The following is a 21,308-nucleotide window of genomic DNA, read 5'->3' on the forward strand; positions in this document are numbered from 1 at the left end:
GTACTACTATGTGGCACTTATACAGTATGTGCAGTTGTATTAAAAATACCAGTTTGCAGCAAGCCCATGGGAATTCTATGGCCTCTTCATGTAATGAATGAACTAGTTAAAGCTCTGTCCTCTGCACCAATGATCTGAGCAAGTTCTGCTTGACCTTAGCTGTATTCACACCCTCAGACTCACATTGAATCTAGCCAATAGTGCAATTTTGAACATTTGTCACTTGCAAATTTAAGAAAGGAGAAAACTAACTTTAGAAGTTTATCATAGCTTGTATTTTAATTGCTCAACAAAAACTCTTATGCACAATACTAACAAATAGCTCCATCCATAATTCTTGTGCTAATGCTTTCAGCATTCATGGTTTAAAAAACAATTATATTAGGAATACGAAAATTGTTTTGTAACCTGTTACAATGTCTGTTAATCAAAAGTAGAGAATACAAAATCAGTTAGATGGTTTTAATGTCAAACAAAACATCACCAATTTAAAATGTCTCATTTTTACATTATTTCTGTGTAAATATTGGTGACAGATTATGCATTTTCTTAGTGATATTTTTATATTTACACAAATAAATATTTAATCAGCATAACTGTATTTAGTGTTCTTAGCACTGATTAAATTAAATATGTTTTAGTTAGTTAATATGCATCAATATTCTTCCTTTCTACTCCTTCACACAGAACTATTCAATCTTGTAACGTGGCCTCTGTCCTTTGTAGAGACATAACATTCTATAGTGGCATATTCAATTTAGAGATTTCCACATTTACAAGCTCTCAGAATTTGCAACAACTTTTTTGCCTCCTGAATTTCTGTGGTGCTTGGCTGTGCCTTCATAAGTCTTCTGTGAGCTCTTCAAACTGGTACTTCTGAAGGGTGACCTACACATCTCCCTATGCCACTATTCTCTCTAGCCTTGTTCCTATCGACCCAGAACCAGCTATGCACTTAACCATGTGCTTTACTCTAACTATGTGAGTAGTCCCCTTAAAGTCAGTAAACCTATTTATTCTCAAAGTTAAAGGGATACTTTGCTGAACTGGAGCCATAACAAGGTTACTGCAGCAACCTCCTGCACACTCTGTGCTGAGACACCGTGGTTAGCACCTAGCTTTACATATTTTCTTCTGTACATTTGAGTTCAATCATCCATGCCCCAGGCTTAAAAATACCAGAATATCTTTATCCAAGCTACCTCCTGGTAGGCACAGATTCGTGTGGTTTTATCCAGTATCCAGATGCTGCAAAGAAAGAGAGATCATTTATTATTAGTTTCTGGCAGTTCCCACAACATGCTCAACTAACAATCATAGCAATATTTTAAAGAAAATGGACTACATTCGTCATCAGACACAAAACTCCTGACTTCAATGTTCAGTGTTGTTGCACTCGATTTCATCAGTGGTCTATTTGATCCCATGACTCAATAACAAGTTGTAGGAGAAAAGACCCTGATTATGGAGTCCAGCTCATGGAGTCTTTTCCTCTAACCAGGGCCCTGATCCAGCAAGGTACTTAATTACATGAGTAGCCCACTGATTTCAATAGGATTATTCAGGTACTTAATGTTAAGTACATAGACTTAAATGCCAGAGGAGACCATTATGATTATCTAGTCTAACTTTCTGCACATTGCAGGCCACAGAAACTCACCCACCCACTCCTGTAATAGACCCCTAACCTCTGAGTTACTAAAGTCCTCAAATAATGATTTAAAGACTTCAAGTTACAGAGAATCCACCATCTACACTAGTTCAAACCAACAAGTGACCTGTGCCCCATGCTGCAGAGGAAGGCAAAAAAACACAACCAAAAAACAGGTGTGACGGGTTGGGTCACAGAAACCCCCTTGTGAACTGCCACCTGATGGGCTCAGAAGTAGTCTCAGCATATTTTCCCTGGCAGCTTGGGAGTTCAGAACCCTGCCTTGTTGAGCCAGACACGCTAACCTGCTGCAAACACAGACACAGGTCTGAACCACGTCCCCCAAAAGCTGCAGGCTAACCTGAAAACAGCTTAAGAAGTGCTCCTGCCTCCAGCACCCAGATACCCAGTTCCCAATGGAGTCCAAACCCCAAATAAATCTGTTTTACTCTGTATAAATCTTATACAGGGTAAACTCATAAATTGTTCGCCCTCTATAACACTGATAGAGAGAGATGCAGAGCTGTTTGCTCCCCCAGGAATTAATTACTTGCTCTGAGATATTTGCTACTAGGTACATGCTTAAGTGCCTTGTTGAATTGGAACACCAACACTCTAAACTTGACTATGAAGAGGCCATTTACTGACACAAACCCCTTCTATGATACACATCTCATTACTAAATGTATTGTTCCCACAACTGTCAAACTGTACTTGAATATGGCATGATTTCTGCTTGTAAGTTTTCATAGTTGTTTCCCTTTTTTTATCAAGCCCCTCACTTCCTCCCCAGTTCTCTCCTCTGGATAAATTTAATGTATATTTCTAATTTTGAATCCAAATATGTTGTTTTGACTTTTCATATAAATCAGTCCCTAGATGAATTATATACTTGGCTGAACACCAAACCCCCATACTCTCTCCATGAATACTTGTGCTGCTTATCCCTTGCAGTCCAAGTAAGGTAAATTTTCCACCACCGAGACCTCATTATTCACCCCCAGGAGAACAGCCTATCACCTGATATTTTGAATTACATAATGAATTATACAAACTTCCTATAGGTCCCTACACACCCACTATCTATTTTCTCCAATCTTTACCATCCCTATGGGGGAGGGTCTCTCTTGCCCCCCCCCCCGATACAAATTCCATTTCACTGCATGTTCCCTTAATAACTTTAATTTACTTGGGGGGGGCAGTTACTGCTAATTGATTACCACAATTAAATTGAACTGCACAATCTTTTCTTTTCACCATAATCATAGCTAATGTTCAACTGTTCATTTAAATCCTTTCTAGTTAATCTTCAATTACATTTCTGGTATCTAAGTCCCTTGGCTCCACTTCTACTAGAGAAGGTCTTTCTTTTCTTTTCTCGCTCTCCTTTTCTTCAGCTTCACTCTCTGCCATTATTTTCTGACCAGCTCTTCAACAGTTACTACCACAGACTTTTCTTGCATGATAGAGCTTTGGATCTCTATCCCGAGTGTAGTTTTCCCTTCCCGAGAGGCTCTCGCTGTACAAATCCGATGTTAGAAGCTGAATGGAAATTCTCTGCTACAGAGAATCTCTACCCTTCTAATTGCTGCTTTAATTTTACTCAACGCTTTACTCTTTTTAAAAATTAGAGCAGAAGATCTAGGAGAAACTGAAGATTGTGGCCTTGGAGTATAGACTCTGGGTGATATCTAGCCTTTTTTCATAATCAAGACTTTTTTTGGTAAAGGTGAAAGCTCATAATGAAATCCCTGGGTCTGCTACCAGCCTAAGGCGGGGTACTCTATTTTAATCTCTGCCACTGACATGAAATTTAACAACTAATTCATAAAGGTTTGTAAAAAGATAATACAATTTCCTTCCTCATCTTTTTCAGACACTTTTTAAATTCTCAGGTTGCTTCTTCTCTCTTTTGGCTCCAGCAAATTTACACAAGGAAGAAGCAGCTTTCTCTCTTCTCTGATATTTCTCCCAATGCAGCATCCAGCCTACAAATTCTATACTTACTTCCTCTTTGATTGCAGAAATCTTGGAGAATAAATCAGCTTTGAATTCAGACCGTAAATCTCTGATATCTGCTTTAGTAGTCAAATGACTTTAGCCTTGTATCCTTGTAGCCTGTTATGGGAGCCATGCCTTCTGGTGCCCTGCTTTTGGGGTGTTACAGTGAGGTTAGGGTACGGATGGAGACAGATTATTCAATAGAATAATCCCCTCAGAGCTCAGACAACCATCTTGCTTGGGCCCCCATAGTTTGGTCCTCTGTTCTAAATTTTAAGGGTGAAGGAGTAAGTTAATGTATGTTTCTCTGTGTTGTAATGAGCTAGGTTACAGAATGCAATGTTTTCAGGGAGAGATGACATAACTTAAGTACAAATAAACCTTTATTTCAACAATAAACTTTATTATGAAACAGGTTGGCTGCCAAAAATATAATATACACATCAACTTTTCCAAAGGTTCTTGTAGTGAATTTCATATATATTTTCCAGAAGCAGTGAGTGACCTTGGCAGGAGGTACTGGGTGGCTGAGGGCACAGTCAGCAATTGAGTTTATAGTCCCAAAAAAACATTAAAAAGCAATAGGTGGAACAATCTGCCTTCCTCCACAAGTCTGTCTCACGTTGCATTTAGTTAGCCATATAATCACCCATTTATTTCTCACTAGCCTATGTGAAAGTAGAATGAATTATATTGAAATTATAATTCATTAAAGAAATGCTGCTTGAAAGATTTGTTGAAATATAGTTGTCAGGAAGAGAAACATTAAGGAGTGTGAGACAATGGGTCCTCAAACTAATTAACTTAGAGCTCCTACTGAGCTAGGAGATTGGTAAACGTTAGTATGCAAATAAGATATGTATGTATATTTGTCAGTTTCTGCTTCCTTTTGTCTCCTATGTTGGATTGGCTTTGGCTTGTCTGTATAAATGTGTTGGCTTGAGCTTTTCGCAGGAGGCTCACACATATCTGGGTGCACTGGCAAAGCGCTTTGCTAATAAACAGAGTGGTCTGACAAATTCAGTGAATCTTGAATCTTTGACAATTTGGAGGTTCCACCGAGATGGCAACCATCTTCACTGGGGCCGTGTGACTCCTGACCATTCTTAGGATGGCCGTGGCAAGCCGGCACCGGGGCATTTGGCCCGAGCGGTCCTCCGCCAGAACGGAAGGGTGCATGACCACAGTGAAGTTTATGCCATCGAACCTGTTGGTTCCAACTCTGTTCTGGTAGGGATCCTGGGATCTGACATCAGGAAACTGGTCAGGTAATTATTTCTGTGTTTTGTCCGGACTGAGGACTGTCTTGTCTCTGTATCTATCCGTCCTCCCTGTGGTGTGTTGAGTCTGGGTGCCGTCTCCGTTCGGGGATCGGCTGACCAAAGGGTTCCTGTCCCCACGGTCTGAGTGAGTGAAATCTGCACAATCACAGCCGCACCACGCCTTGGGTAAAACCCTTGGTGTGAAAGAAAGGGCGATTGAGGCAGTAGCTTGTGGGCTCCTTTTGTGTGTTGCACCGGGCATCGCTCTGACGAACCCGACTTTTCTTCTTGTGTGATTGGTGTGTAAAGTCCTCCTGTATGGGTAACCAGACGTCTAAGTCGGGACAGTTCCCTAAAGGAACACCGGCTCATTTTATGTATTTTAGGTTGGCCGAGTTTGTCTTTTAAGACGTCTACTAGGTCTTTGTCCCAACTGAATTTGTCACCTATTAATACTTTTTCTGCCTGTCTTTGTTTTCCTTGTACTACATCTCCTTAAATCTGTATATTCTCTCTAATTCCACACACAGATCCTCCTTGCTTTTGTGCTTGTTGTTGATTATTCTGGGAGTGTGAACCTGGGCGGGCAGTCTGCACACCTTCCCTCAAGAGCTGGATCATCCATTCCAGTGACTGAATTGAAAATAATGAAGTTGGTAGTTATAGCACTCCATCACACAAGCTGGGAATGCAAACTGTTTTGAGAAAGATAACAATACCAATATATTTTTGAATACCAAGCTTTAGTGTAAGCATAGTCTGGTCCCTAGAGTGCAATGGTAAGGTCAGCCCGCTTCTTATGGGCTCATGCTCAGGACTTGTCCCTAGCAAGATCAAGGAGTGATAGGGGAAGCTACTAATGTGGCAAGAAGAGGTTTGGGGGCATGCTATGATCAGAGCAAATTTAGTAATTATTTAAAATGTAGGCAGTTGAATTGTTACAGGCAGCCATTTCTCCAGGAAATATCACCTTGCTCCAGAGGAAAAAAGGAATTATTCCAAAGAGTTAGTGATAATCCTCACACAAATGCTACAGCATTATTTTCCCATATGGTTACCCCACAGCTGCTCCCTGGATTGGAGGGACTTTATTAGCCACTGTAGGGTCCCGAGGGATAAGCTCATTGCCATATAATTTAATAGAAAGTTTTTCTATAGTTTTTCCCCATTTAGAGAATAAGGAGAGCACCAGATGTGACAGATGCTATTCATGATGCTAACTGCACTTCTGGAAGGCGCTCAGACTCCCTGTTGATAGGAGTAGTCTAAGAATCTGAATAAAACAGAATTGTCGAGAAAGACTGGCGTATAGGCATTTATCTGATATTGCTGTTTAAGACTGTGCTGCAGTCTAGGGGAAAATAAACAGAATGTTATGCTAGGCCGCTTAAGTACACGCTTAAGTGTGGTTGTTGCACCTCAATAGATTTCCAAAATTGTGTTTACAATTGTCTAAAATTATCTGTCTTGCAATTGCTCAGGTGTTGCTGTTTGAAATGCCAGCACGATGCTGCTCTTCATGCCTGCAAACCAAAGATGTGATTGTGTCTGCATGCTTCAGAGGAACCAAATACCAACAGATACAAGCTGATGAAATTGCTTTGGTCATAGTGACAATGGTTTATTTTCTAGGATTAAAATTACATTTTGTTTTTTGCTAACTCTTTTACATTGCAGACAGTGAGTACATTTTTAAATCCATCCTCCTCCCCTACACTGTCTGCCATTTTGGATCAGTCCTGACTGGTAATGGCAGTCCATGATTCAAATAGGGGTGGCTGGGGTAGGATGGATTGGAACAGGACAATTACTGTAGAGTTCTTATTTGTGCAGAGGTTGTGAGAGCAGCGAGGAATGGCAGAGGGCAACACTGAGTGCTGCAGTGTTGCCAGTCCTAAGTATTCCAAAACTATGAGTCAGATCTCCTCAAAGGGTGAGACTGGCTTAAAAGTCATGAGATTTTTTTAATGACAAATTATGTGTTCTTTTTCTGTGCATTCTCATTTCTGAGTCAGGAAACTACTATTTTTGGCAGAAAATGCCAATTTGTTGAGACAAACATTTTGCAGGATTGTGCCAGTTTCAATGAAACTTACTGCTTTGATATATGCCATCATGTGTCAGCAATGCCCCTCTGCCATGTACATTGGCCAAACCAGACAGTCTCTACGCAAAAGAATAAATGGACACAAATCTGACATCAGGAATCATAACATTCAGAAACTGGTAGGAGAACACTTCAACCCCTCTGGCCACTCAGTAAAAGACTTAAGGGTGGCAATTTTGCAACAGAAAAGCTTCAAAAACAGACTCCAATGAGAAACTGCTGAGCTTGAATTAATATGCAGACTAGATACCATTAACTTGGGTTTGAATTGAGACTGGGAGTGGCTGGGTCATTACACATATTGAATCTATTTCCCCATGTTAAGTATCCTCACACCTTCTGGTCAACTGTCTAAACGGGTCATCTTGATTATCACTACAAAAGTTTTTTTCTCTTGTTGATAATAGCTCATCTGAATTAATTAGCCTCTTACAGTTTGTATGGCAACTTCCACCTTCTCTGTATGTATCTATCTATCTATCTTCTTACTATATGTTCCATTCTCTGCATCCGATGAAGTGGGCGATAGCCCACGAAAGCTTATGCTCTAATAAATTTGTTAGTCTCTAAGGTGCCACAAGTACTCCTGTTCTTTTTGCGGATACAGACTAACACGGCTGCTACTCTGAAACCTACTTTTTTAATGAAAGCTGAGATTCTCCTATAATGACCTGACTCCAACGGTTGGACTTTAAGAATAACACTGAATATTGTGAGACTCATGATAAAATTGCAAGAGTTGACAACACTGGTACTGACAGAGTAGGAAAAGAAGTGGACACTTGTGAACCTACACCCATCCTTTTACAAACGCTAATGCCTGTGAGGTCCCAGAAATCACTTCCCTATGATTTAGAGGCTGCATAAAAGTGTCCAATGAATAATTTTACCATACAAAGCTACTGACCTAGTGTAGAGGTTCCTTCACAATCTGATTTGTCTTCCTCCTCGACAGCTAATATTTCTGCTACTAGTCCACAGCCACCTCTGCTTCCTGGCCTCTCTTCCCCAAAGAGGACCTGCAAGACTAGCAGGTTTGGATCCCTGATCCCCTGGCTGTTTGCAGCCTCCACTCCTCCCAGGGGATCTAGCCACCAGCATCTTGTTGGTTGATTGTTCAACAGCAACTGTTGGCCAACTCCTTGTAGTGTTTCATGTAACCCTAGACTTTTCATTATTACATTTTGTTTTCTTCAAAAGGACTTTTAAACTTTTAATTTTCTGCCAACACAGATTTCCAATCTGGATAGTGCAGAGCTTAGCAAGTTGCTTGGAGACATGTGACAGGACGTGCTCACCTCTCATGAGCACCTTCCATCAGCTCTAGGCCTTGTCAGGTGAGTCTTCAGTGGCTCAGCCCTCCGGCCAAATCACAAACAGTCCACTGCATGAAGGAACTCCTTCTGGAGTAACAAAGTTACAACCAATGGTTAGACCTCTTCAGGAGCTTCAGCCCTGTCCCTGGGCCTGTTTAAACTCCCAGCCCCTTTCTTGGGCTTTTAATGCAGAGTCTTATCCCTTCCTTGGGGCTTAGGCCACTTCATCACTGGCCACTGAGGGGACCTGGGCCCACCCACTACGCCAGGTCCCAACCCAGGGATCCTACAGACAGCAGCCATGTACTGCTTCCTCCAATAGTTGCTGCTGCTATTCCCTGGGCCACTTTCCACTTACCCTCTTTCGCTTCACTCTTAACTCAGGGCTGAAGTTCTCAACTCTTCTCCTTACTCACCAAATGCCAATGCCACCAGAACCCATCTGCTGGTTCTCCCTTGAGCTCCAGCAAGGAGCATCCGTCTTTACTCCTCTGGTGCCAGCCAGGAACTGACCTGCTCAGGCCCTGCAGCAACTTTTAACTGAGCCTGCTGAACTCAGATTGGCTGCTTCCCTGCAGGCTTTCTAGGCAGGCCTGGAGGACCCACCTTCTCTGCTTCTTTTCTGGGGCAGGGTGTGGTAGGACCATGAGGCCTCCAGCAGGGAGCCTCAACGCACCCAGTATACCCCATCACAAGACCTAAATATGATGATATACCCTAGGGTTACCACCTCTGAAATGGAAAAAAACCCTGGCACCCGCCTCAACTCCCCAAGGCAAGCCCACAGCAACCTCAACCACCAACCATAAGGCAACTCAGCAACCCCTCGTCCCTTGAACAGCCACTTATAGTATCTAGAGAGATAACACATATAGATAAGATCAAGGAGACGTGCAATGTTATCACTCTCACGTGACTCAAATCCTCTCTCACACATGACCACAATGTGCTTGCATGTTTTCAGGCAGACAGCTGCTGTATTTTCAACAGTTTTTGATCTGTTATTGTTTATACTACGGAAGTGGGAACACTGCAACATCTTGAGCTGGACACAGAAACTTTTAACATTAGATATCCCAGTGTATTGTCATAATAATGAAAATCTTTAAACCTATGTAAAAAAAAACCTGGCAGATTAAATTATCTTTCTGGCAACTGGCAAATCCATAAATAACAGCCAGGCTGGTCAAATACTGGCCATTTGGTAAGGCTATATACCCAAGTGTTTCTTCTGCAGTCACTCCGCTCTGCCTGAATCTCCAGCTCACTCCATATCAGAATCCAAACATCAGCCTCTGCCCATCTGGCACTATGCTCATAAGATGCTTTTCATGCCTGAGATGTTGATAATAAAGTTATCCAGAAGTTGCCACGGGTATATCACCAGAAATTCTCTATTCTGAAAATGAAAACTTAGCTCCCTCATGTTTTCAGTGATATTTGTACTGAAAAAGAAGCTTTTGGGCAAGTTGACCCTTGTGTAGTGGAGAGTAGAAATCGGACCAGACAGACTACCTCAGCAATCACTAGTTGTGACATTATTGACAAGAACTGTGACCAATATAGATCATTGTTGCAACCAAGGTCCTATAGTTGCACCAAATCTTGTACAAAGGAGGTCCAGTAAGGTGTCTATAGAAAGGTTGAAATTTGCTGGTTATGATTATGCTGTCTGTATGTGTGTATCATTTTTGTAGTTGAAGTTATGAATATTGGCTATCTACTTGTATCTCAATGTGTCTGATTCCAAGTAGCATTAGTGAAGCATTTGGTCAGCTTCTTGAGAAAGGAATTTGCAGCTTAAGTGCCCAATCAAAAAACACTTAACTGACAATGGACCTTGGGAGACTCCAATTCACATGAAAAGTCTTCCTGGGAACGTTCAAGGTAGCATGTGAGCAATGGTTGCTCTCCATGTAAAGAACTGAGTCATGCATAAACATGTGACTTGCCCATGTGACTCCAAACTCCATCTTGCTGCTGTGATTTTCCACAGTAAGAACAAAGGGGTGTCCTTCCACATGGCAGAGGACATAAAAGGTCCTGGAAACCCCTCCAGTTTGTCTTCAATCCTGCTTCTTACCTCTGGAAGAACTTTGCTACACTGAAACTCTGAACAAAGGACTGAATGAACCATCCAAGCTGTGGATGTACTCCAGAGACTTGATTTTGATTTGAATCTGCAGTTTATTCCATCACTGCTACAAGCCTGAATGCATCTCTGCATCTGGCTGGAACCTTGTTGGCAGGAGAAATACATACTTTTCTGCTGCATGTGTTGTGTTCTACACTGTTCACCAGTCTCACATCTGGGGATGATGGTAACAAGGGGGCAGCATATGCACAGTTAGGTAATAGTAATGTCTCTCTCATTGTTCTGATTTCATTAGTGTATTTGGGAGGCTTTGTGGGGATTCCAGGATTTGTGGGGAAATTGTTACCACTGACCTAACTAAAACAGCAACCTTGCAGCTACACCAACTAAAAGTAATCGCCCCAGAAAACTATAACGTCTATAACAGAGAGCCAGTTGAGTCAAGTTGCTGAATTGCTAAACTGGGAGCCTGAACTGTCCTCAGGTAGAGGAACTAGAGGTTACTGTCCTATACAGAGGGTCCAATTGTCATTCAAGTGACAGAAGTTGCTCATGGCCAGTACAAGGGGTTTGGGGGCATGGAAAAATAATGGAATTGGTTATTTCCTACATTTGGCAAAACAACTGATTCTACTGCTTGGGACAGACCTACACTGCAAATCTGCCTTGGGATCCCGGATATTTGCAGACTCTGCAGCCATAGAAGGATCAGAGAGCTGTTATACCATCATAAAGACCCCCAGCAGGAGAAACTGCATAAGGCCAGTTAGCCTTGGCTGGAGGTGAAGTAATTGTCAGTCTTCCAAAAGTTTCTGTAACCGTGAATTTACAGAAAGCAGAGTTTCTCCATGTGGGTCTGGAGACACTCACTAGCAATGTCCAAATGATCTCCTCTTCTTTCCATACAGAATGTAAGAGGCAGGGCTCAGCACTGATGTTCATGTACTGCAAAAATGCAGCACAACAAGTACAGTAGCCATTACTCCACTAAATAGCCTATTTGATGACCATAAGAGGCGAGAAATTGGTCTGCTTCTAGGGTTAGACAAGGAGCAACCCTAGCTATCTCATTATGCAGTTGAGACCTACCTCATATGAAAAACATGCCCCCCCCCCCAGTGGCTTTCAATGTAAAATGCAATGCATTGTCAATTTTAAAAGTTCTGAATTAACCAAATACACACTAATGTGTTTGAAACACATAAATACTATCCCTATACAAAAATCTTATAAACTTTCTGCCTTTTTACTTTGAAATCTTCACTACAGTCTGAAAGAGAAAGAAATGCAGGAATCTTTAAACCAACACATAGTATGTTTGCACATATTGTACTTTACCCTGATTTAAGAAAAATTGCTTGAAGTTGATCCAACAACATATGAATAATACTTACACTGAGAATTGCCAGGAGGTCTGGTATTACTAACACTACTCTCAAAGGAAGAGTGGAAATTGTGTATAGTTTCTTGTAAAATCTGCCTCTCTCGTCCCTGTAAAAGAAACAGACAAACAAAAAAGGCATTCTTAAATTTCTCATTCGATAATACATTTATAAAGGTTAAACATAAATATGAAAATTTGTGTCTATCCTGGAAAGCAATTATCATATGAATTGAACATAATAAAACTTATACTCTGCAAACACAAAGCAATATATATTTAATTGTTTTTATTTTATTTTCTTAATTTTGGAAATTATACAATTCAGATTTACTTGGATTGAAAACAAAAAAAAGAAATTCTGTTTCCTTACTTTGCCTTCACAGAGCTGTACTGTAGACATTGTGTGCCCAGCCTCATGGCCATGGAACCTATTGGGAATAGCTGGTAGATAGAGGTGCAAACATGTTCTTCTAGCCCTATAGTCCATGGACGCTGCAAGCTGGAGATTCCCAGGGTTGTGTCTGGGACCAGAGATATTGGCTAGTGCCATTCGGTTGCAAGTAGCTGGCAGCAGCTTACATGCCAGAGGCTGTGAGTGAACAGCCCAGGAGTGGGGGTTCTCACAGCAGAGCAGGGCAAGGCTGGCTCCCAGAGTCAAGGATTGGAGTGACCTAGCAGATCACCAGTCTGGATAACACCACAGGGAACGTCACAGTGGCGCAGTGAGCAGGGTGTATGTGCAGCTTGTTACTCCACGTGAAGTTCACACTTTAAACACTGATATTTGTGATTTTAAGTGAGTCTTAAGTGCAGTGGCTAAGAACAGTCAGGGGGAGGTCACAGTTTTGTTATTTTCTATTTGCTTATTTCAGGAAAGGGAAGTAGGAACAGAAAAGCAGGAAAATGAGTGAAAGCAATGAAGCGATTGGGAAGTTGGAGCTTTTTAGGCTGCAGATTGCAGAAAAGGAGAGGGAGCACCAGAGATTATTGCAAATGAAAGAACTGGAGATAAAGCAAAAAGAGAGAGAGAGAAGAAAAAGAAAAAGAAGCAGCCAGGGAGGCAGCCAGAGAGGAGGCTGCACACAGAAGGGCCATGGAAGAAAAAGAGAGAGGGAAAGAGAGCGAAAACACCAACTGGACCTTCTAGAGAAGCAGAACCAGAACCCCCCGACCCCAAACTGGTGGGAAGGGAGGATCCCTGGGAAGAGAGAAGGGGGTTGGGAGCCTAAACATTCTCTTACGCAAAAACATTCCTCTACCGGTAACTCTCATTCCAAATCTCTTGTAAAAGCATAAGAGCCCAAAAGGTGCTATCAGTGTAATTCCACTGATCACCTGAGGAATAAATGCCCTGGGCTAGGAGGAAGCAGGCAACCAATAGCTCATGTTAGTTCTGCTGTCCTCAACACAGAAACCCCCCAAGCAATTGAACCCTACCATATTGGTTCTGTGAGGTTAGCTTCTGCAGAACCAGATATGGGGCATGTTAAGGCTGTCAAAATTAATGGCAGGGAGTACTTGGGGCAGAGGGATACAGGGGCCCAGATCTCTCTGGTTAAGCAGAGTGTGGTCCCAAAGGCCAATATGCTACCTGGCCAAATGGCAGAGATTGTGGGGGTGGGTGAAAGCAGATTCCTCATGCCACTAGCTAAAATCCATATGTTCTGGGAAGATTTGGGAAGTGTTTTGACTGTGGGGATAATGGAATGCCTCCTAGTCGACCTGCTCCTTAGTAATAATTTTTTCCGTGTAGCTCAGGTTAAAGTATTTGCCTGCAGCAAGAAGGAGTGTTATGCTTGGACCCTGAAGGAAAGGGTAAGGTCTCAGGAACTGATGAGAGAATGGGAAAGAGTCTCCTTGATTCTTCTGCAGCTGGGGGAAGCCACATGCTCCCAGGTGGGAGGGTGGTTGAGATCAACTCCTGCACTGCAGCTGGAGGCAACACCACATCAGGAAGGGATGGGGGTGTAATGCCTGCCAGGGAAAGAACTATCCAAGTTGTTAGCTGCTAGCAGGTCGCAGCTGAACCAGAGGCAAAACTGGCTCTAGGGAGCACAGAGCAATGTGTCCCAGAGCAGGGGCAGGGGATCCCAGAAACCACTAAGGTGGGTGAGGATTCCTGTGACCCTGTAACACAGGGAAGCAGTGTGCTTCCAAGTATGGGAGGGGCTGAGACTTGCTCCTTTCCAGCAGAAGACAACATGCCCTCAAGTGCAGGGGCAGGAGAGGTGTTGTCAGTGATTAAGGAGGGGGAGGGAGGCAAAGCCAAGAGGGACGAAAGGATATGATAAAAGAGAAGAGACATTTGCCATGGGCTCTCTCTCTCCTCCACTTATATCTACAGACACCACACCAAGCGACTGAAGTGCTGATCAAAGGAGAGAGCTTGGCTGAAGAGCAACCAGCCAGCCTGTGGTGAGAAGCATCTACGTTTATAAGGGCACTGAAAGTGTTAAGATCAGCTTAGAATATGTTTTGCTTTTATTTCATTTGACCAAATCTGACTTATTATGCTTTGACTTATAATCACTTAAAATTTATCTTTGTAGTGAATAAATCTGTTTCTTAATTCTACCTGAAGCAGTGTGTTTGGTTTGAAGTGTGTCAGAGACTCTCCTTGGGATAACAAGCCGGGTACATATCAATTTCTTTGTTAAATTGACGAACCCATATAAGCTTGTAGCGTCCAGCGGGCATAACTGGACACTGTAAGACAGAGGTTCCTAGCTAGGGTTGTGTCTGGGACCAGCGTTATTGGCTAGTGTTATTTGGTTGCACAATCCAAGGAGCAGCTTACATGCCAGAGGCTGTGCGTGAACAGCCCAGGAGTGGAGGTTCTCACAGCAGAGCAGGGTAAGGCTGGCTCCCAGAGTCAAGGATTGGAGTGACCTAGCAGGTTTCTGGTCTGGATAACACAGGGGGAACGTCACAAGTGCACAACAACAAATTTTATGTTCATGAAAAATCTACACACTAGGCTACATATTTTGCAGTACAGTCTACTGGCACCTTAAGTATTTACATAAGGATAGTGTAGCAGGGAAGTTACCCCACTTGGGTAAAGAAAAGCTAGGCTGATGGGGGAAGCAGCCACAGCTGGGGCCATGCCCCAATCAGGCCACACCTGGCCCTGTTATAAGGGCTCAGGGAAGAGCTGGGTCCCTCTCTCTCTAGCAGTGGAGAGAGAAGGACTGGCTGTCTGGGAGCTCAGGGTACCGGAGGTAGAGCAGTGCTGGGGAAAGGCAAGAGGAGTTGGGGAGCTCAGGCCTGGCAAATCCCCAGGCTGAGGCCTTTCTAAAGGACAAAGCAGGTACTGGGGTTACAGAGGTGCAGCCCGGGGTTGGAAAGAGGCAGCTGGTCCAACCCACCTTGCCAATGATGAGTGGCCATTACACTGCAGTCTGCCCCAGTGAACGGGGGCTAGATGACGACTGGCAGTAGCCTCTGAGGTGAGCTGGGTTTAGATGACTGGGGGTTCCCCTGGAAACCCAGAATAAGGGGGTACTGCTGGGGGCAAAATCCCAAGGTAAAGGGGCACCGGGGTCCAGAAGGGACACAGGGGCCTGTGGCAGGTGAGACACCGGCTATCAGGAGGTGCTCTGGAGTTGAGCAATTCCCAAGATGACCAGCAGGAGGCATCGTGCTGGTGAGTCTCAACCTCGTTACAGATAGATACAGCTTGAGAGCACTCCTGAAACGGAACCACAAATAGTGCTTTCGCAATGTGGGTTGATGTGATCAAAAGTCTAAGGGCATGGCTACACTGGAAACTTCAAAGCGCTGTCGCGGGAGTGCTCCCGTGGCAGTGCTTTGAAGCGCGAGTGTGGTCGCGCACAAGCGCGGGGAGAAAGGTCTCCCAGCGCTCCTGGTAATCCACTTCCATGAGGGAATTAGCTCCGAGCGCTGGGAATGTGGCTGCCAGTGCTCGGAGCCTGTTTACACTCCCGCTTTAAAGCCCTCTGACTTGCTGTGCTCAGGGGGGTGATTTTTCACCCCCCTGAGCCAGCAAGTTAGAGCGCTATAAAATGTAAGTGTAGCCAAGTCCTTAATGTCCTGTATGCCTGGACTGGTATAAAAGATCAAAGACAGAATGGAACTTGGAGTTGAAAGACTTGAGAAGAACCATAAGACTTAGCTGCAGAGATGCACCAGCTCACAGTCTGTGACTAAAGAAATCCATTGTAGGGAATTCTCCTTTTTTCTGCCTTTCTCCTTATTTCCATCTAACTGTAAATACCAAACAAGAAGACAACAAAACTGTGCTGCCTGAGAGAAATGCTATACGAGTCCAGTTGAAAGGAGACCAAAAGGCTGATAGGCACAACTTTATTCTAGGGAAGGATAAATTATAGAATTTTTTTTGACATCATGATGGTTGAAGGCCAAATAGCTGTAATATGACCAATATTTAAATCACCACTAGCTTCTTATTATTATGAATGAGTACAAAAAGTGAATAACTGTCCAGTTACTGAACAAGGAAGGAATTAATGGAGGAGGCCTGGAAATATCAAAGAAATATAATGTTTATCACGAATAATTTACATTAAATAGCTTGTTTATAAAACTAAGGTTTTTTTTCAACATCCATTGTTTGGATCTGAAACACAAGCAAATCTGAAAAACTAGTTTATCAGTTTTCTTATTTCAAACCATACCTACCTTTCCTGCATTCAGTTCAGAAATAGCTGCTAGAATTTGCTGCCTTGATCCATCAGTTTTAATACCCAGCTCTTTCAAATCACCATCAGTAAGTGTGAGGAAGGCTTCCATATCCACCTTTGGAAAAAAGATACACAGGTATACATTTACTGTGCAGATTGGTTCTCTCTCATATATATCTAACTTTATGAACTTATTTTATGTTACTTATATACTAGAAGCAGAAACCCCATGTTCTCAAACAGGCGTGGCAATTGGGCCAGGAAATCCATCATCTGTGCAGTCTCCAGACAACCAATGGAATTGCTGCATTCAAATTAGCTGTAAAGCAAAGGCAGTGATTGGGTGAGCTACTTCTCATATCACAATGCTCTCCTTTTGGCATGGATACACGCCTTGTTGTCACACATGTGTAATTCATAACCTCAGAATGGCTGAATACAGGTCTGGTATCCAGGATATCCCCATTCTTAATCCTTGCTCTGCCCTGTTACACTGGGTGCCCTTGAGTAGGTTGCGCCAAACCTCAGTTTTTACAGTTGGGTATGCAGAACCCATGACCTACCAGTCTCACGGGGATGTTACAGGCATTGTTAAAGCTTGTACCACAATTTGAAGCCACAGAGTGCTGTATAAAGTCTAGTTATAACTGCCTAAAATTTTCTAAAGATGTGACTGGATGTGTCCTTCTACTTATTAAACCGTCACTGGATATCTATTTCCCACAATTACAGTTACTCCAGTTCATGAGTTCTATATTATGATCAATTCTGTTTATTTTTAAATTTAAAACATCTAATTTTCTTCCTAAATAAAAACAATTAAAATATATAACGTGTATCTCAGATTATTATAGTGTATCATTATAAATATGTAGTTCTTTTACAACTCTCCAATTATTATGTGGGGAAAAACAGAGGAGTTTTTAATTTAACATTTACATTTACAAATGTCCTTAACAGGTCTTTTTGCAAGTATTTTAAAACACCTCTCTTTTTATATTTTAGTTGTCTTCTTGCTTTTACCTATTTTTTCCTCATAATTTCTTGGGGTGGCACCATTAATTAGTCAGTGATTTTATCAATTCTGGGCCATAAACCAAAGCCTGGTGGTTTTGCTCCCTTGGTATGGCAGGGCTTCCAATTTAGTGTCAGGTGGAAGAAGGTATCAGATTAGATCCCAAATTAGGGGACTGGTTTAGGACATAACATCACATCAGATACCACATTGTGTCCTGTATGGGGTCATATCTAGTGACATCATCACCTTATCTCTCTCTATCACTCTCTTAGCTATCAATCTCATTTTAACAGAACAATAAGATGCTACTAACATTTATATTATATCATACCATCATGTACTCTATATACATATTGCAGAAAAACGAATTTTAGGACTATTTTATAGAGTTTTAATTGGGACTATGTCTTACAGCCTTCTACCCGTAAAGGCAGATGTCTTGGTAATCATGTATCAAACTGTGCAAGACTCCTAAGGAGGGAAACATTAAAGGTAATAAATGCTAAATACTTGCTAAAATGAACTAAAATAGAAAAACTAAACATAAAACCACCACTACTTTAAAATCCATTACATCAGGCCCTCTTAGGGCTAGAAGCAACTGCTATATATCCCACTGGCAAGCTGAAAAGTACTCCTACTCAGTGGTACAAAACTCCCATTTCTAGTCCTGCTTGTTGGTGAAATGTTGGATTTCAAAGCTATGACATTTTTATGTATCTAGAAAAGCTGTTACTGGCCCAAGACAAAATCTTGCCAATTCTAGTTTTTTGGGTAGATAATTTTGGGGACAATTACACAATTTGAGACATGGGGGAGAAGGAAATATTTCTCTTGGAGGAGGTTTAAGGAAAAAAAGAAGCTCTTTAAAGTAGCTGAGGAGTATGGAATGTCAGAAAAAGCTCCAGGGAAATGGAATACAGTTAAGTGATGCATTTATAAGCATGTGATAAAATGAGTTTTCCATTTTTCACATTATGACCTCTACATACATAGCATATGCATATTTTATAATTAATATTCTTTCTTGATTAATTTTATAATTAATATTCTTCATTGGTTTTTTTGAAACACTGGTGCTGTTTTTTCCTATTTATCACTTTATTCTCAGACTTGCAGAGCACAGCTTTCCTTTTCATTAAATAATTGGATAAAACAAACCAAAATTTCCCTAGGAGAAAAAAAACAGATTTATATTATAGCAAAATATGTTCCACAAAACCCAAAATGCCACATGCTATTTCTCTTCCTTCTTTAACTTTAGACGCTCACAGCAAAGTATAATGTTCAAAAAAATTCACTTACATTTTTGGGCACTGACCCTGAAAATACATGATTGCCTTTATGCACATGAATAGTCCCATTCAGTGAGCCTGCTCATGTGTGCAAACTTAAATGCATGTGTTCAAGTGTGTATAGAATTGCGGCTGTGGAGAGAAGTGTAAGGGGGCCTTTCTGCCCATAATATATAGTCTGTTTTTGCACTTCTCAAAATAACTTTTCTTTAGTGTGCACCTAGCTCAACACCCTTGTCTGTTACAATAAACCTTTGTTCACAGTGATGCGTTGTAGGTGCGTTGGTCCCAGAATATTACAGAGACAAGGTGGGTGAGGTAATAGCTTTTATTGGGCCAACTTCTATTGGTGAAAGAGGCAAGCTTTTAAGCTTACACAGAGCTCTTCTTCAGGTCTGGATTAAATAAACATAAGCTTTTCAAACTGTCATGGTCAGAATTGTTTTTGGGACCTAATTTTCAGAAGCTGGGTGCTCAGCATTTTGTGCAAATTAGGCCCATGTAAGGTGTCTCAGTTTGGTATCCAGAAACTGTGGCACCTAACGTACTGAGTCACTACTGAAAATTCAGATCAGACATTTTAAGACCAGAAGGGACCATTATGATCATCTAGTCTGATGATCACACAACATGGCGTTTCACCCAGTGATTCTTACAGTGGAGGCAATTACCTTCCCTATTATGTAGGTGAATATTATTCAAGCCCAATATTTTGTGGCTGAACTGAATAACCTTTACGCGTGGCCCTGAACACTCTGTGGTACAATGGGGCCAAATTCTTCTACTTGCACCCAGACATTCTGTGGCAATGTTCATTTATTGTATGTCCATGAAGTACTCTTCATTCTCATCCTCTATCCTTCTACAAACAAGCACACAATTTTGACTCAGAGTGGAAAATACTCATTGATGAAAAAGATGTGATGATTATTTTCAACGATGGTTTTCGTGCATTCTCCATGCAGCCCAGTTCTTCAGCTGCCACAGCGCTGTCTGCATGGTCCAGTTCAAACATCCTATCCCTCATCTGTTCAGGAAAAGGAGGAGATAGTAGCCCACTTCAGTGGCTCATCTTCTTGGCTTCCCCAAGCACTGTTCTCTCTGCACTGCTGGCTCTTCTGGTTGTACACTGGATTCCAGCTTTGGTTTTGTGGAGCAGTGTAGAGGAATATAGAGTATAACCCAATTAATGCCATTGTGTGGAGAGATACACAGGAAGAGAGAGCTGCTCACAGGTGCCAGACTAAAAAAAAAAGTTGGACATCTGGTTTGTGGCACTATGGCAGATTCAGTGGCAAACATGTTGAATTTTATGGCATTCTGGGAAAATGTCACATTCCACAGCCACAGGATGACAGAATCCAGGGAGACCTGACTGAGATGAAGGGAGTAGCTCACACCTCTCAGATTTGTTGTTTCATGCTGTCTTCCTGATTATGCAGACTCATCGCTGTATCTGTTAAAATTCAGTTCACATTTTCCGGGTTATTGCTGCCACCAGAAATACTTGAAAGAATCCAGGTCTTTTTTTTTAATGAAAATTGAGATTTTTAGATAACAATTCTGCAGCAAATAGTAAAGTGTGCTGCAAACTGCACAGCTGTAGTGAACACAGAGCCATGATTTTACTTGGATAATAAAATACAGGTTTTAAACAGATCAATAGATTATTCATGCTAAAATGCTGAAATAAAATACTGAAACACTTAAAACTTAAAAAACAAAAATAAAAAACTGACTTACCTCCTGTTCTTCAAAAATAGGCTGATATTTCTCAAGTGACAATTTTTTAAGGATACTAGTCAGCTCATCTTTAATAACAGAAAAGAAAAAGAAACAATGTTTAAAACAATTCAATTTTGGTAACCTGTCGGGGAAATATGTCAAACTTTAATTGATGAAGATATACAGATAAATAAAACAAACATTCCAGGAACCCACTCATATAAAATTGCAAAACAAGATTGTCTTTATTCCATGTATATACTGTAGGTGCAAATGCATCTCACTCCTATGCACTCAAATGCATCTCACTCCTACTATACCAAACTGTACTTGTTAGACATCTAGTCTTACTTTTAACTACATTTTACATGCAATTATGTTATGAGGGAAATTGGAAGTAAGCCCCAAAGCCTGGATGACTACGATTTCTCTGTCTCTTTGAACTAAGGTTCCAATAACCTGTATGGAAGTTCAATCACTTCAGCTATTTTTCCCATCACTCATCTCCCCTCCAGGCCGGTCACAAAACAGGGAGGGATGGGTCATTCAAACCAGAAAATACAGAAAGCTCATACTGGCTGGAGGTGGCGGGATGACAGAGGTACAAAAGAGGCCTTTATGGTTATGATACCCCATATCCATCCTACTTTTCTTTTCTCTCACCGCATCCTGCCCCATGAAGCCGCTTTTAATGTTACATTTATTTCTAAGTTCAACATATTGAAAACTATCCTTTAGAATGGTCTCTTTTTTTCTTCAGGTATTCTATCTAAGCAATCTAATCATCATG

At 41.7% G+C, this 21,308-nt stretch overlaps 1 protein-coding gene across 8 annotated transcripts in view; it reads right to left on the bottom strand.

Annotated features, from left to right (window-relative positions):
- Positions 1 to 271: 271 nt before the first annotated feature.
- Positions 272 to 21,308, bottom strand: part of ANKS6 (ankyrin repeat and sterile alpha motif domain containing 6) — a 78,516-nt gene continuing 57,479 nt past the window's right edge. For 2 of the 8 annotated variants that reach the window (XM_073332462.1, XM_073332461.1), the window contains 4 exons: positions 20,537 to 20,604; positions 16,479 to 16,595; positions 11,827 to 11,923; positions 272 to 1,248 (listed from right to left, as the gene is read on the bottom strand). In XM_073332462.1, coding sequence (XP_073188563.1) covers positions 1,199 to 1,248; positions 11,827 to 11,923; positions 16,479 to 16,595; positions 20,537 to 20,604 — 332 coding nt within the window. In that variant the 3' untranslated portion in view covers positions 272 to 1,198. Of the gene's footprint in view, positions 1,249 to 5,214; positions 5,548 to 7,010; positions 7,081 to 8,319; positions 8,425 to 11,826; positions 11,924 to 16,478; positions 16,596 to 20,536; positions 20,605 to 21,308 lie in introns of those variants that run through there. The other 6 variants (XR_012157400.1, XR_012157397.1, XR_012157398.1 and 3 more) reach the window with 6 other exon arrangements.

This window comes from Lepidochelys kempii, chromosome 2, assembly GCF_965140265.1.
Source record: "Lepidochelys kempii isolate rLepKem1 chromosome 2, rLepKem1.hap2, whole genome shotgun sequence".
Classification (NCBI taxonomy): Eukaryota; Metazoa; Chordata; order Testudines; family Cheloniidae; genus Lepidochelys; species Lepidochelys kempii.